The following is a 20075-nucleotide window of genomic DNA, read 5'->3' on the forward strand; positions in this document are numbered from 1 at the left end:
ATGGTACACTAGTTTTATGCACCAGTAGAAATGTATATCAGTACATGTTAGTTATTAAAAAAACTAACTAAGCCTTGCATTGATTACAGCAAAGTGATATTTCACTGTCCCGTTCATTTAAGTTTATGATAAATTTTCTGTAAGTTTCTATACTACATCCATCACTAGTATAAGCAACTCCCCCCATGTGAAAATAAACAAGGTGAGCAGCAGAGGTGTGAGGGAGTAGACAGGTGCAATGCATCATAGAATCTAGACCAGGGGAGAGCAAACTTTTTGGCCTGAGGGCTCCATTGGGTTTCCAAAATTGTATGGAGGGCCGGTTAGCAGAGGCTGTGCCTCCCCAAACAGCCAGGCATGGCCCAGCCCTGCCCCTTATCTGACTCCTGCTTCTTGTCCCCCCCCAGACTCTTGTCCCATCCAACCCCCCCCCCATTCCCTGACCTGCCCCTGACTGCCCCATCCAACCCCCCCCCCCTCATTCCTAACAGCCAGGGAGACCCTCTCAGCAGTGGCAGGGCTCAGAAACAATTATTCTGTCTCCTCGAAGATGGTAGCCGTAGCTTAATTAAGACTTATTGGAAGGCTCTGGGAAGAAAGCTTACCATGGAAAAGCTTCAAAATATAAATACTGTAGCTGGACTACAACATTCCCACTTAAGTCAGATGACCATTTTCACCTACATATGGTTATTGCAAAACAGTTTAATGTCATCGGTCTGGAAGATCAATAAATTCTGTTTTAAGTGCCATAGCATGTAAACTCTTGCTTTGCCTGAAACTGTTTAATTAGACTTTTCCCAAAGTCTGAAAATACTGCAATCAACATGCATAGCACATCACCACTTGTGCAACCATTAGAGGAAGCTACCCAATGCTTATATAAAAACCCAACTACCCTATTAGTGTTCTGATAGCTTAAAAAAAAACCAAACACATCGACACACACTCTATAGATTAGAAATGATAAATTTAAAATGCTAACATGTAAAGATAATATAATTTATTAAATAGCCTTTTACAATTAACATCTCAATTTTAAAAAGTTCTTAGTTACATTACAGTATTGTGTTAAAATTTGATACACCAATTTTTTTGTATATAATTACACAAATTTTGTTTTGTTAATCTTGAATATGCTCTTAACTATTGTTTGATGTACCTCATGGCCCATAAAATGCTTGTTGAAGATGGACTCTTCAATATGTAAGAAGCTGTTACAATGGTATCTGTTTCACCATCAGCAATGTCCACAGGATGCTGCTGTCATTTGACTATCATTAAAGAACACAATGTCTCTTCAGTTCTTGCCTTAAATCCAAATTTGTTTATTCATTTAATAAATACTCTTCTGTCCAAGTGCCATTCCTGGTGGCCAAGCTTGCTGTGTTATAACAAGCTATATAAAAGGACTGAATGAAGGGTCATTAGCAGAGAGAGACAGAGGTTCTTATGAGGAAGCTGGAAACAGACACCACTGATAGATTCATCTAGCCATTTTGCTTCCGTAGCCTAGCTAGCATTGAGTAGGGGGACACCCCATCAGTCCTGGATGAACTAAAAAAAAAAAGATAAGATAACGATTACTCGGAATATGAAGCACACCAATACGAAACAAACTTAGTATAGGCATCTAGACTTTCTACTGTACCCAGATACTGGTGTGAAATGCACGCTGTCTTTTCCACTCCCATTCTTCCCCCCCGTTACAGTCTCTCTTCAGAGACCTGAATCATGGCTGCCTTCCCTCTGTAGTAATGACTCTCTCCAGAGCCCATCAGTGCTGGTCCTCGGGTAAACAATTCACTTCCTCTAATGCAATTAAGGTTGATCCCACACAAGACCTGAGCATTTTCTGAAAGGGCCTTAATGGTTTTTTCCTCCAGACATTTGTTTTGGTGAATGGGTAATTTTCTCTCCTGTGTAATTACACACATCGTTAAAGTGACATTAATGGAGATGGCATTCCTCTACTGTAAAATGTGTTTACAGTTGAAACTGCAAGCCTCTAAGCCCATACTAATCACAGGATTCAGCATCTTCTTCACCAATTATTAAAAGCTACTTTTCATATTTAGTGTTGATCTGACAAAATGTTGTGCAGATGCTCACTAGTTGGTGTAGTTATATGATTTTGACTGCATCAGTGTCTCAGTAAATAGAACAGATATCACATCTCTTTCAAGACTGAGAGCATTCCCATTTGCAAGTCAGAATGCAACATGAGATTTAAGCAGAAAGATAGACCATTGATGGACTTATTGGACATTTAAGACCCCTGTTATTTAGAATGTCAATTACTTAATTTCTCTCTCACATTGAGGCATTCTTTCTTTATAAAGAAACTACAGCATAAAATGTTATGACTATTTCTAACAAGACCAAAATAGAATCATTGGAGCAGTTTGGAATAAACCTGACATTAACACACAAATAGCACCTATTAATCATTCAGCACAATTTTTTACAATTAACAACATTTGCAGACAGTGTCGGAAGAGAGATTTCAGATATATGGCAATAACTTTAAAAGACTCTTACATTGTTGAGACACCTTTTGAAACTTTAATCTTGGGTTGACCAGACCAGAATTCCACCTTGTATTTAAGTTCTTTATTCTGAAATTGAGACATTAAATTAATTGCACTTCCACCAGTATATTACAGCATTTAAGGAAGTCAAAGATACTGTTTGTGGGTGTGATCTTCAGCTTGTATAAATCAACAACACAGATAAATAGAAACAAGTCCAATTAGTACATTGATTTCAATAGAGCTATTCCAGTTTACACCAGTTTAGGATTTCGCCCTTTGGGTCTCCCAGAATGTCAATACAGTTTACAGGCACTGAGGATAATGCAGTCACTTTTGAAAAGCTTGGTATGCTGGCCAAGCCTCAAAACCTGAAGATACATCAAGTTCCTGTGCCCAGCATTACTGTCACTGTTTGGATTTTGCTCTGTTGGTAAGAAAATCCTGCCCAGCTCTTTTAGGAGTATTTTTGTTAGTTGCAAAGCATTTTTGAGGGTTGAAAATTTTCCATCAAATCTGTTTTTCCACTAGAAAGATGAGATTTTGACTACACTATTTTTTAAAATATTTATATATTCTTCCATCAAAAAAACCAATGCCCCCAAAATATTTTGATTTGGGTATTCTGCTGTGGTGCCTCATTCTCCTTGATGGCCTGGACAACATCTTGCATGATGCATTAGTCTCCCCGCTCTGGTCTGTCTGAAAAATGGCAATAATTATCCTTTGATCTGTCTTGATTATTTAGACTGAGATCCTTGGGGGCAGGCATGGCCTTACATACGGTGGCTGGATGGGAACACTAATTTGCCTGTACAGGTCACTTTGAAAATGTCTAGAACTATATAATTAGAGTTATAATTAACATATATGTATTATATTTATATGTGTGTGGATTATAGATAATGCCCCACACATACTGGAATTAGAATCAATTTACTGGATCTGCTATGACTGAAATTAAGATTCTGAATAGCAGAAAAGCATTTTATTTGTAATATATTTAATGTTTGTACCAATGTAAATTCCAGGATTATAGACTAGTGTTTACAATGGGATGTCAAGAACTATATTGCTGCAATGCGTCATTAGACAAGATTGCTACAAACTGTAAAATGGTGCCAAAAACCACACAAAACAATAACGGTATTGCTACTGAAGATTATGTAAATTTGCAAGAGGCTAGTTTCTATGCAATGCTGAAAATATAGGGTAATTATTTTGACAGAATGCACAGTTCTTCACTGTAGCCTAATGCTTTCCAAAATAGCAACATGTAAAAGCTGAAAGTAAGCAAGGGACATTATTAGAAAATCCAAACACACACGTTTTAAGACTATAAGAACATAAGAAAGGCCATACGGGGTCAGATCAAAGGTCCATCTAGCCCAGTATCCTGTCTTATGACAGTGGCCAGTGCCAAGTGCCCCAGAGGGAGTGAACAGAACAGGTAATCATCAAGTGATCCATCCCGTCGCTCATTCCCAGCTTCTGGCAAACAGGGACACCATCCCTGTCCATCCTGGCTAGTATCCTTCATGAACGTATCTAGTTCTTTTTTGGCCTTCACAACATCCTCTGGCAAAGAGTTCCACAGGTTGACTGTGCATTGTGTGATGAAATACTTCCTTTTTTGTTGTTGTTTTAAACCTGTTGCCTATTAATTTCATTTGGGGACCCCTAGTTATTTTGTTAGGAGAAGGCGTAAATAACACTTCCTTATTTACTTTCTTCACACCAGTCATGATTTAGAGATCTCAATCATATCCCCTCTTAGTTGTCTCTTTTCCAAGCTGAAAAGTCCCAGTCTTATTAATCTCTCCTCATGCGGAAGCCATTCCATACCCCTAATCATTTTTGTTACCCTTTTCTGAACCTTTTCCAGTTCCAATATATCTTTTTTGAGATGGGTGATCTCATCTCCACGCAGTATTCAAGATGTGGACATACCATGGATTTACATAGAGGCAATATGATATTTTCAGTCTTATCATCTATCCCTTTCTTAATGACGTCCAAAATATATATTATAAGCCCTATGCTGAGAATATTTACACAAATGCTTCACTTTATTTGTGGTGTGTAAAGTTCACCATGTGGGTAAGAGTTTGCAGGATCAGGACCTAAATTATATCCTCACTGCTAAAATTCTCATCCAGGCACTCATTTCATATCTGCATTACTGCAACAACCTCCTCTCTAGCCACCCCAAAATGCACACTGCTTCCCTCCAGTCCCTATGAAATGCAGAACGCGCTCCCTCTCCTCCCTAACTCCCACTTCCAGCCTGTGGCCTGAAAGAAATTACTGAGGAATTATGATTAGGCAGAAGGCTGGCTGGGGAAAGTGGATACAAAAAAGGCAATTATCCTTTCATCCCTCACCTTTATGCCTTCATACGTTGTTTGTGTTCTCAGGTTGAGCTCTTTGGGGCAGGCACAGTGTCTTAGCACATATTTGGAAAGTGCCTGGCGGGTAGTGGGTGCTACCATAGTGCAAATAACAACTATTGAATAGAAAATAGCAATTTTGACTTTCTTCCCCCCAAACTCACCAATGCTGTATATTAAATAGAAATAGTTCTAGGGACATAGGGACATGTAGGTGAGAGATTTCCAAAAGCACTCTGCTTTGATCTAACTTTGACCAAACTTACCATTGTATTCCATAGAATAGAAGCAGAGTTAGACCCTTGCTGAATGCTTTTGAAAACCCCACCTGCAACTGTACCAACCACTCCCACTTCTCTGTCATCAGAAAAATACTTTAAGAATCTTATTGTACCATACAGTTGGCAGAAGATGATGATATAAATCTCTTGATGACTACTTGGGGAAAGAAAAAAGGAAACTCAAAAAGAGGCAGATTTGAAATAGTTTTAGGCTCACAATTGTAGAGTTTGGTATGATACAATCGTTCCCTTTACCTGAGCTTCAAGCATATTTATCTTTTCTTTCATAGCCTTAATTTTTTTATCTTGGTTTTCTAGTCCATTGTTCAGTTCTTCAATCTAAGAGTTAGAAAGTAAAGTTAGCAATGGTTTTCAAACCTTGTAATATATTAGATACACTTTCAATAACCAAACTTTAAGTAGGGGGATATGCTATCAGAGCATGAGGATCAAGAAAGGCAATATAGTCTGAAGTCTACATGATTAAAAAAATGCTCTAGAGAAAGTGTAATGACTTATTTTTAATTTTTAAACAGATCATGAAATCACACTTCCATTTCGGGTAACACGTCTGCCTTTTTTATTCTTGGTCTCTGTGCCCAAACACACATTTATTCCTCACATGCAGCTTTCTTAGCCTAAGCAAGCTAAGGCTGATGAGATGATTCTCTGATGATTCTATGACGAGTCACAAAATGTGAATTAGATTTTGTACAGGTAGTTTAGCTGAGCACAAATTAATACTCTTTGTGATAGTAGCTCATATTAGTACCCTCTTTACACGGGATGTCAAGTAATAAATATTAAAATGGCTTCAAGTTTTAACAGCCTATAGATTTCCAGACACCTGTTTATTTTATTGACTGTCTTACACAGTGCCTATAACTGCAGCAGCCAAGCATCATTAGAGACTCAAGGTTCCTCACAAAAAGGCGGTTCATTCTGTGGAACATAACATAACAGGTTTGCAGCTCTTGTATTCATTGCTGCCTCTGCAGTAGTAGCTAACCAAACACTATTTCAGAAGCTACATTAAGGCTTCTCCTGGTGAGTGAGTATCCGTGCTCTGCCACTTTTTAGGGATATTCCCAATGTACCTTACATTGGCTGGGGACTCAGTATTTCCTGATGTACCCCTATGGATTGGGCTTATTCTCCTATGCTCCTTGGGCAGCTAGCTCAGCCCTTCCATCCCACTTGCAGGACACAAAAACTTTTCTTTCTTCCTTCCTTGCAACATTCTATTTCAATCACTGTCACTCTGGGAGGTGGAATCACTCCCATTTTTTAAAGTGTTGCCGCTTTCTTTTCTTTTAAATTATATATAAAATAGTACATAACATCTATTTCTAACTGTTCTTGCATGTCCAGTGATGGAGATCACCACATCATCAATAATAAACTTCACAAAGTGAAGGAAGCACTAAAACAAGTCTCTAATTTGTGTTCCCCATACACTAAACGTGCTTGGTTAACCTCACCTCTTGTATCGCACTGCGTAGGCTTTGATGCTGGGTCTGGATCACATGCTGCAAGTGAGAAATCTGTTCTTGTACAGTGAAAATCTCCACTTGAAGATCAAGACAGCTGGTGGGGAAAAGACAGATTACCAACAACTTTTTCAGTTGATATTAAGGGGTTACATTATTCCCAAAAGATCTAATGACTGGCCTGACATATGCTTTCTGAACTAAGAATATACAAACTAGCAATCTGAGCACCAACCTTTTTGGTTTGGCCAAAGTTGTATTAATATATGAATTATAAATACAGGCATTAAGATTTCTTTAGTGACTAGATCCAATAATTTGCATTCCACATGGGATTCCAAGTCATTGTATCTGCCTTGACTCATATCAGCTGTACGCAAACTAATTTAATTCATGGGTAATAAGCATAGTCTGATATAAAAGAAGGAGCAATTGTAGTTTATTTCTTACGTTATCTTTAACAACTATAGTCAATTATAGGAAAAACAGCACCACTCATACTTCATACTGGAAGAATAAAGTTTAGGCATAATATAGTGGAACAATTCTTCAACAGTTCAGCATGGCACATACTGCCAAAGTAATAGTGTACTGCATAGTAACTTGGGAACGTCCACATAGCCTGTGGCAGTAAGCCTCCCAGCCCGGGTTGATAGACTTGGGCTTGTAGGGCTTGTGCTAGCTACATTGAAAGTGCTTTGAAGTTGTGGCTTGGGCTGGAGCCCAAGCTCTGAAGCCTAGAGAGGGAGGTGGGCTTTAGAGGAAATTGAACTGAACAGAAGATAGAAATTATTAAAATGTATTGTTTGGAAGAGGCCCCAAAAGCCATTAAGATATTAATTCTGGTTAACAGAGTGGGGGTTGAAGTGGGTAGAATGGTTTCCTCTCTGCAGGCCAAATCCTGCAATCCCTAATTAGTCTTTACTCAGAATTCCTGTTAATTGAACCAAGAGTTTTCCCAGAGTAAAGACAGCAAGATCTGAGCACGTGCCTTCGCATGTCAGAGTAGTAGAGAACAATTACTTATTCTCTAAATAAACCCCGGTCTGGAAACCCTACTGGACATCTCACCGGAGGACTTATAATCTTCTTTAAAAAATATAGACAGAGAAGGCATTAGGCCTAACACAATGTATATATGCACTACTTGGGAGAACTCAGCCAAGTTATTGTTAGGTATTTCACTTGAAATAATCCTACAGAACAGAAAAAGCATTTCTTCATATGCTATTTGCTCACCTCTTAGTATCTTCAGAGTTTGATAGAAGCTTCTCTTCAAATGACTGCTTTTTTTCTATTAATGTTTTCTTTTCCTAGGGAACAATGAAGAAGTAATAATGTGCACATACAAAACATATGTGAAGTGATTAACTAATTTTTCAATCACTATCTGAAAACATACAAAACCACCAGAGTTACGTCAGCTGTAGCCAGCTGGAAATTTACCTAAGATATACCCTCATCCCCAGATGAGGTCCAGAAGCATCTGTCATCATTCTGAATTGGGTCAGAAAAGGCAGGGTTACCAGGGAGCAGCTGTCTATTGATTTACAGTGGAAAAAATGATTATTTCAATTAAAAAAAAATTCTAAAGAAAGCCGGTCAGTAAGGAAGATTAGCTTTTTGACTGATATGTGTTCACAGACACTTTCTGCTCCAGGAACTATACCAAAAGGGCAGTGGTACTTTGCAATGCAAAGATGGATCTGAGGGTCAAGAGATTAAAATTGATACAACTAAAAAACTTCTTCTTAAGTGTCAAATTTTGGTAACTGACATCTGATTATTTAGTGACCTAAGTACAACAATTCCTAGTTGTAAATGTAAAGAGTACATTAATACATACAGCCACCCCATGATGTATCGTCTTAGCCTGTCAGGGTGAAATCCTGACCCTAATGAAGTCAAAAAGAGTTTCACAACTGACTTCAATACGGCAAAGAATTTTAGGAGCAAGAGATATGAGTCAAACACATCAACATATAAGCCTTGTCTATCTATGGAGCTGGCTGGAAGAGATCCTAGCTGTGGTGCATGTAGCCATGAAAATGAAGCTTTGTGTGTTCTACCCACAGCACCTTTCCTGAGCCAGCTCCACAGTGCAACAGATTGTGTGCAGATTTGTAATGCCAAACTACACCGTGCTAAACCACATCTGCTATCAGCCTGGTCAGTCAGATGTGAGGTATAGGAGGCACCCCTGAAAGTTTGGAGTGCCTGGGGTAAGAAACTGGAGTGGGGTAAGAAACCTATTGAGGTGCATGAGGATTGCCTGGGTGTACCAGAAGGAAGGGCTTGGGAATACCACTGAGAAATGCTTCAGGGGAACACAGTAAGGGACAGTATACTCTGGGAGAAAGATGTTCAAAGGTGTATTAGAAATATTGGAAGATGAGTTATTGTGGCTGACTCTACTCAGGTGTGCAAAAAGATCAGGGAAAGTGAGGAGAGGGCACAAGAAACTGTCCCTCCACTTGGCTGCAGGAACATAAGCCAACCATATTTCCAGTCCTCCTGAACCTAACCACAAGAACAGGGAGAGAATCTAGCAGCACTGATGGAGTGATGAAGGGGTTAGGGTGGAGACATGGCCCACCTCCCAGCTCCTGTACTGGTGAGGTACTGGAACTGATCCAGCATGGGGCTGGGAGAGTGCACATGCTGCCCCTATTAAATGACATCGCAGCAGCCACTGCAGAATGAGCTTCCCCCACCCAATTATCTCTAGTCACTCATAATTGCTGGGGGAACTCCCCCAGTTACCAAACTCCTCTACTTCCCCATCACAGGCTGCAGCTTAGTTGTGGCAGGAGCAGACCACAGCTTGGCACGACAAGTGACAAAAATGTCCTGAAAGCACATTGCATTTAAATGCTTTTAATCTGACTTTTTTGGCAGAACTGTATTAGTGATGTGTAATCTTGCTGCATTCTTAATTACTCCAGAACAGATGGTGAAAGTTAAATTTTATGTATGTTCATTGCAATACCTTTCACTGGCTCACAATTATTTACTACAATTGGAAAGTTGTTCTCTATAAATACTCACTGCTTCTGAATCAGCTGCGAACTTGGGAAGGATTTTGGAAAGAAAATCACTACAAAGGGGAGGAGATTAATAGCATATTTCAATACACTATACTTTGACAATGCAAGAGTAGGAGTTGCAGGTGTTTCCTCTTAGGAACCATTGGGAACCAGGACATTTCAAGTCTCATAAATTAGAATTAATTTATGGCAGTTAGGTTAAATAAGTTAACTGATTTAAAAATCTAGTGTTTAAATAACTGAAAGAAAAAGAAACCTGACCCCTCATTTGATTTACAAATTACATTTAAAGGGCCTGATGCTCAGCTGATGTAAACTGAGGTAGCCTCATTGAAATCAAGGGGACTTTTATACCAGTTGCAGATCTGGCCCAAAAACTTTTTAAAGTAATTCAACTCTTCTTTATAATTAGATTGCAACATGAGACTGACAATAAAGAGTGCTTAGGATACTCTTTACATTGTAGTTCTATTACTTAAGAGGTAGGAGCTAATACAGTTGAAACTGATATTCACTGTAGTTCCACAGAGCTTGACACCTTTACTCATATCACCTGTTCCAGATCAAGAGGAATATGCAAGTGAGCAAGGACTGTCCACATGGCTAACAGCCTGCAAGATCAGGCCTCAGTATTGTGCAACAGATACACCTCTACCCCAATATAACGCTGTCCTCAGGAGCCAAAAAATCTTACTGCGTTATAGGTGAAACCGCATTATATCGAACTTGCTTTGATCCACCAGAGTGCACAGCCCTCCTCGGCCTCCAGAGTGCTGCTTTACCGCGTTATATCCGAATTCGTGTTACATCAAGTCGCGTTATATCGGGGTAGAGGTGTATTAACAAAAGCCACATAATGGCCTCAGAGACAGTGGCCGTGATCCTTGCATAGGGAAGATCCTATTGCCTATCCAGGAACAGGATGACTGGGCCCTATGAGCATACCTCTTCCATTCGTTGCACTCGTTTCTCCATGTCTGCAATCCGGCTGAACTTTTCTTCGAGTCTTTCAGTTACACAATTGACATTTTCTAGATTTTGTTTCAATTTTTGTTCTTGCTCAAGTTTGCGGGCCTGTGGTTAGAGAGAAGGAAAAAAAAAAAAAGGCCCAAACCAATGAAGATTTCCATTTTCAGCAAAACCATTTTGCTGCTATTCTTCAGTATGTTGCCAGTCCCACAAGTGACCACCGGCAGGCCCTCTGTGAAAATCCTCACCCCCTGTAGTCAACAAAGATCCATGCTATTTTCCCCCCAACAGTGAGCAGCGAGAGAATAGGGCAAATTCTACCCCTTTATTCCTTCCTTATTTTGAGCAATTTATCCATCAAATCTGAGACTGGACACAGGAGAAACAGAACAAGAGTTTTGTTTTAAGCTTTCCATTTTTATATTGTACTGTAGTTAAAGTTAAGCCTATAAGACAATGGAAGTCTGCATTAGAAGCCCTGACCTACATTTGCAAGAGTGACTAGTGATTTTGGATCCCTCCAGCTTGGATGTCCATCTTAAAGAGACCTGGTTTTCAGAATGTGCTGAGCATCCTCTGAAAATCAGGCTCCTTTAAGGAATCATCAGCTGGGCCCAAAGAGTCGTGTTTGAAAGAGTTGGGTCTCTATTTATATATCCAAGGTACTGATTTATCATGTTGACATATGGCGTTGCCAGCATATTGGACAGAAGGAACACTTGTATCCCTGCATGCTCCGATGTTTGTCTTTTCCACACACAGGAGAGTGCTATACCTGCATCAGCTGTTTATCATCTTCATGCTTTTTCTTAAGTTCTTCAGACTGACTGCAGTAATTCTCATATAGACTTTTCGAGGCATGTCTTAGAGACTGTGCACCTGCTTCTCTTGTCGCATCCAGCTGGAAAAGGTCATTGCAATAGGATTAATAATGTATGTCACACTTTAAAAGTTTGGCGTGGAAATCGGATAGCACAAAAATGATGCAATTGCTATCCTGTTTGAACAACTGTTAGCACCAAATCTTGCAGGAAAAAAAACCCCCTACAAACCCATGAAAATATATGGCAAATAAAATTAAAAATTTTTGAATAAAGGATGCAGATTTTCTATGTGATACAACAGCCCCTCCTGATCAGAGATGACAATTGAGGGTTTTAAATAACTGACACATTTCTGACTGGTTACAAGCACACCCTCTCTAGATCACTGGCTGAGCAGACTTCATGCCAGGAGCCACTGCAAGAAAATCCAAACCCAGAGCACAACCCAACAAGCGGTAGTTCCCAACAACGGCTTCAGTATGCATTCCACCATCAGCCAGCTAAAAATGTATTTCATCCTAATAAGAAAATCTGATGAGACTCTGCAGGGTTATTGCACTTCATAGAGAGGGCAATGCCACGATGAACAATTGCTTTCCTGCCACTGCTGGGATGGAACTTTAATCCAGGTAACACTGGATCTTCTCTTCAACTGACGAGCTGAAATATGCATTAGAGACTGTTAAAATGGAACGCACCTTGATCTTCAGTATTTCATTCTCCCTGTTCACAAGCAAGAGCTGCTGGTCAGTCTCTTTCAGCTTTTCCATGGTTAGATTGTAGCTGGAGTTAAGCGTGTCCTTCTCAGCCTCCAGCTCATTTCTGGGCACTCGGAAAGGCTGCTGAAAATGAACAAACATGAACATAATTTGTAAACAACAGCTTTAGCAGACTGGGTTCATGAAGGTAACCCTGCACTCGGCTACCTTCTTATCTCAGGCCCCCAATCTGCAATGAGCTCCAGGCACCCAGGCCTGCATGGCGCTCATTGCAGGATCATCGTCTAGAGTAATTACAGAGCAACAATCACCACAGTTTCCAGATACTGACTAATTCCCCACCTTCAATCTTAAATAAAACAGTGTTCTATTTGTGCAGCTCTCCAGGGTTTTACATTTGAAAGCATTAGCACATCATTACCAATAAATAACTGCTTTTGGTTCTCCAGAGTGTTACTTTGTACATGAGGTTAATTAACATTTAGAATATTGCGGCATATGGCGTATTATAGTATTGGGACCGGCAGCAACGCCTATTATGAAGGTTGCCTGACACTTCTCATTATGAGACCCTCTTTTAGTTGCTTATATTTGCCAGACTTTATCCATTTGGGCTAACATTTTTCATGCCAGGTGTCTCCTTCAGGATGAGTATTTTTGGAATGCTTCTGCCAAAATGGTTCAGCCATTTCAGAATGATGCTAGAGAAAGTCCCTGCTTTGGAGCATAGACTAGAGGGTGGCCTTTGTATCAGTGCTGTGCCTTTTGATATTCTTCTTAATATCCACCAAAGTTTGGTCAAATGCTAAGCCTTTGAATAATCTCCATTTTCACATGCTCTGTAGAGATCTAAGGCCTGGTCTACACTAGGGCGAATAGCGTAGCTGAAGTCGAACTACCTTAGTTCGAACTTCTTACCTGTCCAGACGCCGCGGGATCGAAGTCCACGGCTCCCCCGTCGACTCCGCCACCGCTGTTTGCGGTGGTGGAGTTCCAGAGTCGACAGGAGCGTGTTCGGAGTTCGAACTATCGCGTCTAGATTAGACGCGATAGTTTGAACTCCGAGAAGTCAAACACTACCCGTCGACCCGGCCGTAAGTATGGACGTACCCTTAGACATGGCTAAAATCTCCAAAATTCCATCCTCACTGAGCATGCTCCAGCCCCTCCTAGCGCTGACAAGGCTGTGTATGTGCCAACCCCACAGAGCGACTGAGCATGCTCTCGAGACAGACTGAAGGAATTTAGAGTGTGAAGAGAGCAACTGTGACTGGGGATGAAAGTGGGGAGTGGTACTGGGAGCTAGATGGGAGATGATGAGCGGTTGTGCAGGGAGGGTTGGGACTGGGAGCTGCAGGGCAAGGGAAACCTATGCATTTGATTTGTCATTTGCAATTTTATGGTTTGCTGCTTCTTTGCATACCTGATTTTGAATCTTTGCTAGTGTGGATCTGATCTGCAGGGAAAAGATTAGAAATAGGTCACAAAAAGAAAGACGATTTTTTCTTGTCAATCTGCCAGGTTAGTTATTCCAGGATATTCTCCTTAGGTCAGCAGCAATGCAGAAAAAAGTTGCCTTTTGGAATGATCACCATTGTGCTCTTTTGCTTGGATACTAGAAATAAAACATCAGTCCTTAACAAGCCAAACCGTATTGTCCAAGAGATCTCTGATGCAGAAATGGATGCATGGAACTTAACTATTTATTTTAGTGCCAGGATCAACATACTTTTCATTGACCCAAAAGAGCTCACACATGTTTAAAAAATTTATCCCTTGCATCATGAATATGACTTAGGATCATGGAATGCTTGAGAATTTTGATACAAAATTCGCAAAGTGATATTCTGACAAGCGCTTGGTCTGTTCCCTGATATGACTCATTATAAAGACAGTCGTGCATACCCCAATTAAATCCTGATCTCAAACTTATCAATGTCCCTTGAGGTTGTGTGTTAGACTCCATTATAATGGTAGTAGGCCAGAAAGAGTTTAAGGGACAGTGAACTGTGAATTTCCCCAGTAAGTCAACACACACTTGTTTAGCTTGGAAAATTTAGACAGTGTAGAAGGATTCAGATTTTTTATTTTCTTACTTGCAATGGGTTGTATTCATTGTTCTCCTCTGGATCAGAGGACAAGGCAGCACAAAAAGAATAATGAAAAAATTGTACCTTTTTTATGTATTCTGTTTCTTCAGTGATTTGGGCACAAGAAGATCCATAAAGGACATAGTTTCCTTCCATCCCTTGGTCATCTCTTGTTACATGTTCTGTGAGCGTCACTGTGGTAGTCATGTGTGCACTTCACTGCTCTGTATAGTTGGCACAGAAGTGGATTTTGTCTTTTATTTATAGAAATATCCATCGAGAATTAACTTAATTTTGTACATGCAGCTACACGTCCACTACATCATTAACAACATATACAGTAAGGCTCATATTATACAGTTAAATGCCTTTAAGAAGGCAGCTGCAAATATGACCCAGTGCATAATTTCCGTATTTTAAAGGACCTCTCAAGTCTTCAAGATGTGTTACTTCCCCACCCCCCAATTGACTTAAGGAAGTCCCCTATAGGGCGACCAGATGTCCCGATATAATCGAGACTGTCCCGATATTTAGGCGTTTGTCCTGCATCCCGATATATCACATTCCATTTTGGTTTTTGTTGCTCCGCTGGCGATGCCTCGCCATGTGCCCCGATATTTTCTTCCTCTCATCTGGTCACCCTAATCCCCTATCCAATTGTTGCAAATGAATGTACATTCAAAGGTGCTGCAGCATAACACATATCAGTGATTTTTTTATTGTCAATCCAAACAATTTCAGTTTAAGTATTTGCTTATTCAAAAGTATTATTCTACCTGTCACTTCATTCCAGACCCCAAAACTGGTGATATCCAATGTTATATGAGTTCCTGTCTCTGCCATCTTACTCAGACTGAGTAACACTGTACTCCACAAGTAGTTGCATTGACTTCACCAAGACTGTGCAATGTAAGAGTGGCAGAGTCAGTTCCACTGAAATCACTGGGACTACTCACACTGAAAGACAACAGCTCACTTTGAATAAGTGGCAAGACTGGACACAATGTTATAGCATTCCACAATATGAGTTTTTTCATGGCAGTGGGAGAGTCACAAATCAAAACACTTTTTTCTAAAGCAAGGGGAAACTGGCTTTATACACCAAGAATGAGGTCCCAACCTGCTTGCAGTTATGTTTCTGTGATACAATGGTGACATCCAGTGTCAGCTGGATTAATCTCAAGTGAACATGTATATAAACAGCAGATCTCAGAAGATGTGAATATATTGCACTCCATTTGCCATATACAGAATCAGGTTAATGTATATATATATATATATATATATATATTTTAAAGTCAGGTTGTCAAATGTCTACATTTGGAGTATCTGAAATTAATTAACAATTGCTCCTGCAACAATAAGATCCAATTGTAGTGTGCAAAGTTTTATGAAGGTTTAAAACATTAGTGGAGGAAGAGGAAGCAGTAGATATAGAGCGGGATTTTTTCAAAGTTTACAGCTTATTTTGGGGTTTTGTACTTTTAAAATCTCATTTAAAATGTGATTCTTTAAACACAAAATGTCAATTTAATAAGAACTAATGGTTGCTTCCATTTAACTCAGCAACAATGATCCAATTCCTGTGGTACACAAGGCTTTGGCCTACAGCATCAGCACTTGTTTATTCATCCCAGGCTGAAATTATTGCCTTACTAATAGGAAGTACCATCACGTCAGCACATTTAATTAATTAAGGCATTTTCTCATGAAACCCAATTAGGCAATTTGAAATTCTTAACGCTGTAATAAATGAGGGATGTCACCGCCATCATGAGCAGCATGGACCTGGCTTGCACACTTTGCTAAAAGAATCATCAGCAACTAACCCATGCTACAAATGTTTTAACTTCCATATACTTCAAGTACACATCTCAAGCAGAAAACAAAAGGAGAGAAATTGCAATTTTTTTTAACATATGAGCTTTGGGTGCTCTTTACAAATATTTAAGACTCTAGTTTTTAAAAAGTTTACAAAATTACAAATCCAGCAATTTCAAGTCACTCCCTTGCCAACAATCAAAGAAAGTAAACAAAGAACTCACCATTACCACCACATCCCAGACAGGATAGGAAGGGATGGGATGGGATGGGGAGAGTGTGGGGGTCCCAGGCTAGGGGTGGGGTCATGTCAGGGGTGGTTACAGGAGTTACTCCCCGACCCCCAGCTTCTCCCTCCCAAAATTTCTCCACCAGTTGCTGTCTCGGCCCATCTGGGTAAGCCGCTGACAGGCTGGAACACATAGGTTTACCTCCGTGCCTGCGTCTCAGTCCACCAGCAGCTTATCCTGATGGCTTGGAAGCCAAAGTTTGCCGAGCCCTGAATTATAGAGTCGGCTTATGAATGGGTCATAAAAAAATTCCATTTTTACTTATCCATCTTGGGAGAAGGGGGGTCGGCTTATAAACGAACCGGCTTATGATCGAGTATATATGGTACATCTTAGCAAAGAAACAGAATGGAATGGCCTTCCACACAGACTGTGAAGAGTAGCCTTTTGATTCAACAATACTCAGTAAAAATGTATTCACCTTTTAATTTACTATTCATGAATACCTTTGGAAAGTTTCTTGGGGTATTTTGTTCTCATGAATGTTTGAGCAATAGTTTGTACGAATACCTGTATTTACACGTGAACGCTGCTATTTGTGCTCAGGGAAGAATGTTTACTGTTCATTATTCTCCAATTTAAAAGGTTTCTCTCATCCAATCATGGCACAGAAACAGCATCAGATGATGCTGGTTGTCAATCATACAGCACAAATATAACTGCAAATAGTCAACGGGAACAATTTGCAAACAACCCATAAACTGAAAAATTGTTCATCTGAGTCATTTGGCAAATAAATTTATAAAAATCAGGATAGGTTCATGAAGAATATGTGTACTGCTAAATGACCTAGATTCACTGGATAATTTATTTACAATAAATAGTTCAGGCAACTATCATACTACAGTATGTTCCCCCCACCCCTGAGAATATAATCAGCTATTTATTTCACACTTTACCAAAAGCGTGTGTGCCCAGGAACAGGAGGGGGCAGGAGTATGGGGGACAAGGCATGCCTGGATTTTTCAATTTAAACAAACAAACATGCAAATATTTACTCTGTCTTTGGATGCAATGAGGGTATCTACATTCACAGGGGGCAAAGTTCCTCATATCAAGGGACAATTATCTGTGTTGCCTGTAACTGCAAGATACGATGCAGTACAGCATCCTCTGAAATAAATCTTTCTCTCTAGGACCTGCCTGATTTAGGCAAAAAGCTCAATTAATACAGGATTACGGCTGAGATGTTTATTTCAGATTTTTTTTGAAGTTATCAAATGGTTAGGTCCTCCAGTAGCAATAACTTGACTAGTGCATTTATTGGCACCTCATTCTAGTAAAACAATATACCAGTCCCATCCACTTCAGTGGGATGACCCACACACTTAGAATTAATCATATGCTGAAGTGCTCTTCTGGAGAGGGGAATTTGTGTATAGGTAGCCTGTGTAAATGGGGTGGTAATGATTCCCATAATACGGGTGATGGGACACTGGACAGCACTTAGAAGAAATGAGTTCTACTCCTGCCACCAATCTGGTGCATGAAGTCACATCAGCTGTATGTGCCTCTGTTTTCCCTCCCATCCTGTCTGTCAAGCTTCTTTAGACTGTGAGCTGTTCAGAGTAGAGACTCTTACTACATACTTGTACAGTGCCGAGCACAATGGGGTCCTGATGTCATTTGAGGCCTGTTGATGTTATTGTAATACAAATAATAAGGATTTTCCCAAACTGTACAAAAAAAATCAGAACAAAAACAAATCTCACCTTTGGGAGGAGACAATATGTGAAGTGGTATTTTTTTCCAGAAGGTTCCAAGTGCCTGAAAACAAAGAATTATAGTAAAAGTGCCATCAGAAATAGACGCAGCCGCACAACATAATTAAAACTGTCAAGGTCATTCTCTCACTCCAGAGCCTGTAAATGCCCAGAACATCACCACTAACGGACCTGGGTCACAATCACCTGGCTCCCCTCTGACTTTTTGTCTAGAGTGATATCACTGGATGGAAGATACACAGGTCAGTTAATTAAGCCCTGATGCTGCACATACTTAACTTTACCTACCATGAGTAACCCCACTGACATCAATGAGTAAAGTTAAGCACATATGTAAATCTTTGCAGGATTGGTGCCCTAGTTTGCACATCTAAGCACAATCTTTTCCCTTCTTTGTGCTTCTATTCCTCCTTTATTCTAATGAAATCACCCTTAGATGTTACTGTCCCTCAAACACCTCTCCATTACCAGAGACACTCCGTAAACATTAAGGGGTCTGCAATGCTGTCCCTTTCTCATGTAGACAGTGTTGTTGGTGCGCCCCAGATATTAGAGAGTCAAGGTGGATGAGGCCATATCTTTTATTGAACCAACTTCTGTTGGGGAGAGAGACAAGCTTAAAGGTAGAAGAGCTCTGTGTGGCTCAAAAGCTCTCTCTCCCCAGCAGAAGCTAACATGCAAGGAAAGATATTACCTCACTCACCCTGTATCTCTTTCTCCTGGTAGTTACTAGTGTTACTCACAGGAGGGTCTGAACAAGTAAAGGGTTTGGGGGATGGGTCCCTAACTGATAATCAAGCACTCACATTCTCCACCACCACCATCAGCTCAATGTAAAACCCACCACCACATCACCGCTCACATTTCTAACCTCCCGCGTGTCACACACTTAAACACCCACAGCATTCCTGCCCAGAGCAGAGAGAGTGTGCAAAACCTTTACTATAACCAACTAAAACCCCACAGGATTTCTGACGGAGAGCGGAAAACCTGTTGTTAAGTCTTGTGTTATGCAGTGAAATCCAGGATGTGCCCAGTGCTTTCCGGGGGGGGGCAGCCCCCAACCTAGAGAGCTGGCATAAAAAGCCCCCAACCTAGAGAGCTGGCATAAAAAGCAGATGGTGAGTGATAAAAATCAGCTGAGTCCTGTCTACCCAGCTTCCACACCTGCGCATTGCCAGCCTCAGCTGATCAATCCCCTGAATCTCCAGGGACGGGAAGTGGCAGCTTTCCCTTGTTCTCACTGATCCGGGGAAGGGGGGGCGACCGGGTCCTGGGCCCCCGCAGGGCCCCTGAAATGCCCCTTTCTCCTCCCCAGCTCGCTGGCCTCTGGAGGAAGCCAGCCAGGGGGCTATAGGCAGCTCCTTACCTGCTGAGCCGCCGCCTCTCCTCGGCTCTCTCACGTCCGGGGACGGTGCAGCCCGGACCTGGCCCCTCCCTTCTCTCCTCCTAGCTGCAGAGGCCGAGTCCCATGGGAGAGAGAAACTCGGCCCAGTTTCCCTCTGTGTTTGACATGTAAACACAGGAAAGGCAGGGCAGTTTCAAAGTCTATTGTCACTGAGCTAACCAGGTGAGAGTGTCAGAGCAGTGAGTAAAGCCACTGGGGTTTTTAAATATTCAGAGCTGCCCCTTTGTAAGATTAACAATCTCTCTTGGCAAATGTGCTGCCAGGCAGGGCAATTTCTTTTTCCCTAACAGCAACCCTATGTCTCTAAAGTGAGAAATAGTCTTATTTTGTTAACATGGCTTTTTCGAGCATATATAAATCACTACACAATGATGATCAAGGTGCAGTGCATTTTCAGAGGGTTAATAACCATCTTGGATGAAAGCCATGGCTCCAGGTGTGCAAAAGCCAAAATCATTAACTCCAGTCGTCACTAACTACTTCGGTGCTGC

The 20075-nt window shown here is 40.7% G+C and overlaps 1 protein-coding gene across 8 annotated transcripts; it reads right to left on the bottom strand.

The window, feature by feature from the left end:
- Positions 1–988: 988 nt before the first annotated feature.
- On the bottom strand, positions 989–19726 carry CCDC68 (coiled-coil domain containing 68). 8 transcript variants are annotated; one of them, XM_045020144.1, is made up of 13 exons: positions 19167–19232; positions 18165–18219; positions 15118–15241; positions 14426–14565; positions 13675–13707; positions 12231–12374; positions 11484–11609; positions 10685–10813; positions 7932–8005; positions 6684–6789; positions 5458–5541; positions 2542–2618; positions 989–1557 (listed from the first exon to the last, which is right to left on the bottom strand). In XM_045020144.1, exons 4-13 carry the CDS (start codon positions 14546–14548, stop codon positions 1491–1493), a joined length of 963 nt encoding a protein of 320 aa, XP_044876079.1. In that variant the 5' UTR covers positions 14549–14565; positions 15118–15241; positions 18165–18219; positions 19167–19232; the 3' UTR covers positions 989–1490. The 8 variants fall into 8 exon arrangements, with proteins under 8 accessions (XP_044876079.1, XP_044876080.1, XP_044876074.1 ...); XM_045020145.1 differs by lacking the exon at positions 15118–15241 and adding an exon at positions 16963–17111 and having other exon boundaries at positions 19167–19183; XM_045020139.1 differs by lacking the exons at positions 15118–15241; positions 19167–19232 and adding an exon at positions 19546–19726.
- Between the last annotated feature and the right edge of the window lie 349 nt (positions 19727–20075).

The sequence above is a fragment of the Mauremys mutica genome, chromosome 6 (assembly GCF_020497125.1).
Source record: "Mauremys mutica isolate MM-2020 ecotype Southern chromosome 6, ASM2049712v1, whole genome shotgun sequence".
Classification (NCBI taxonomy): domain Eukaryota; kingdom Metazoa; phylum Chordata; order Testudines; family Geoemydidae; genus Mauremys; species Mauremys mutica.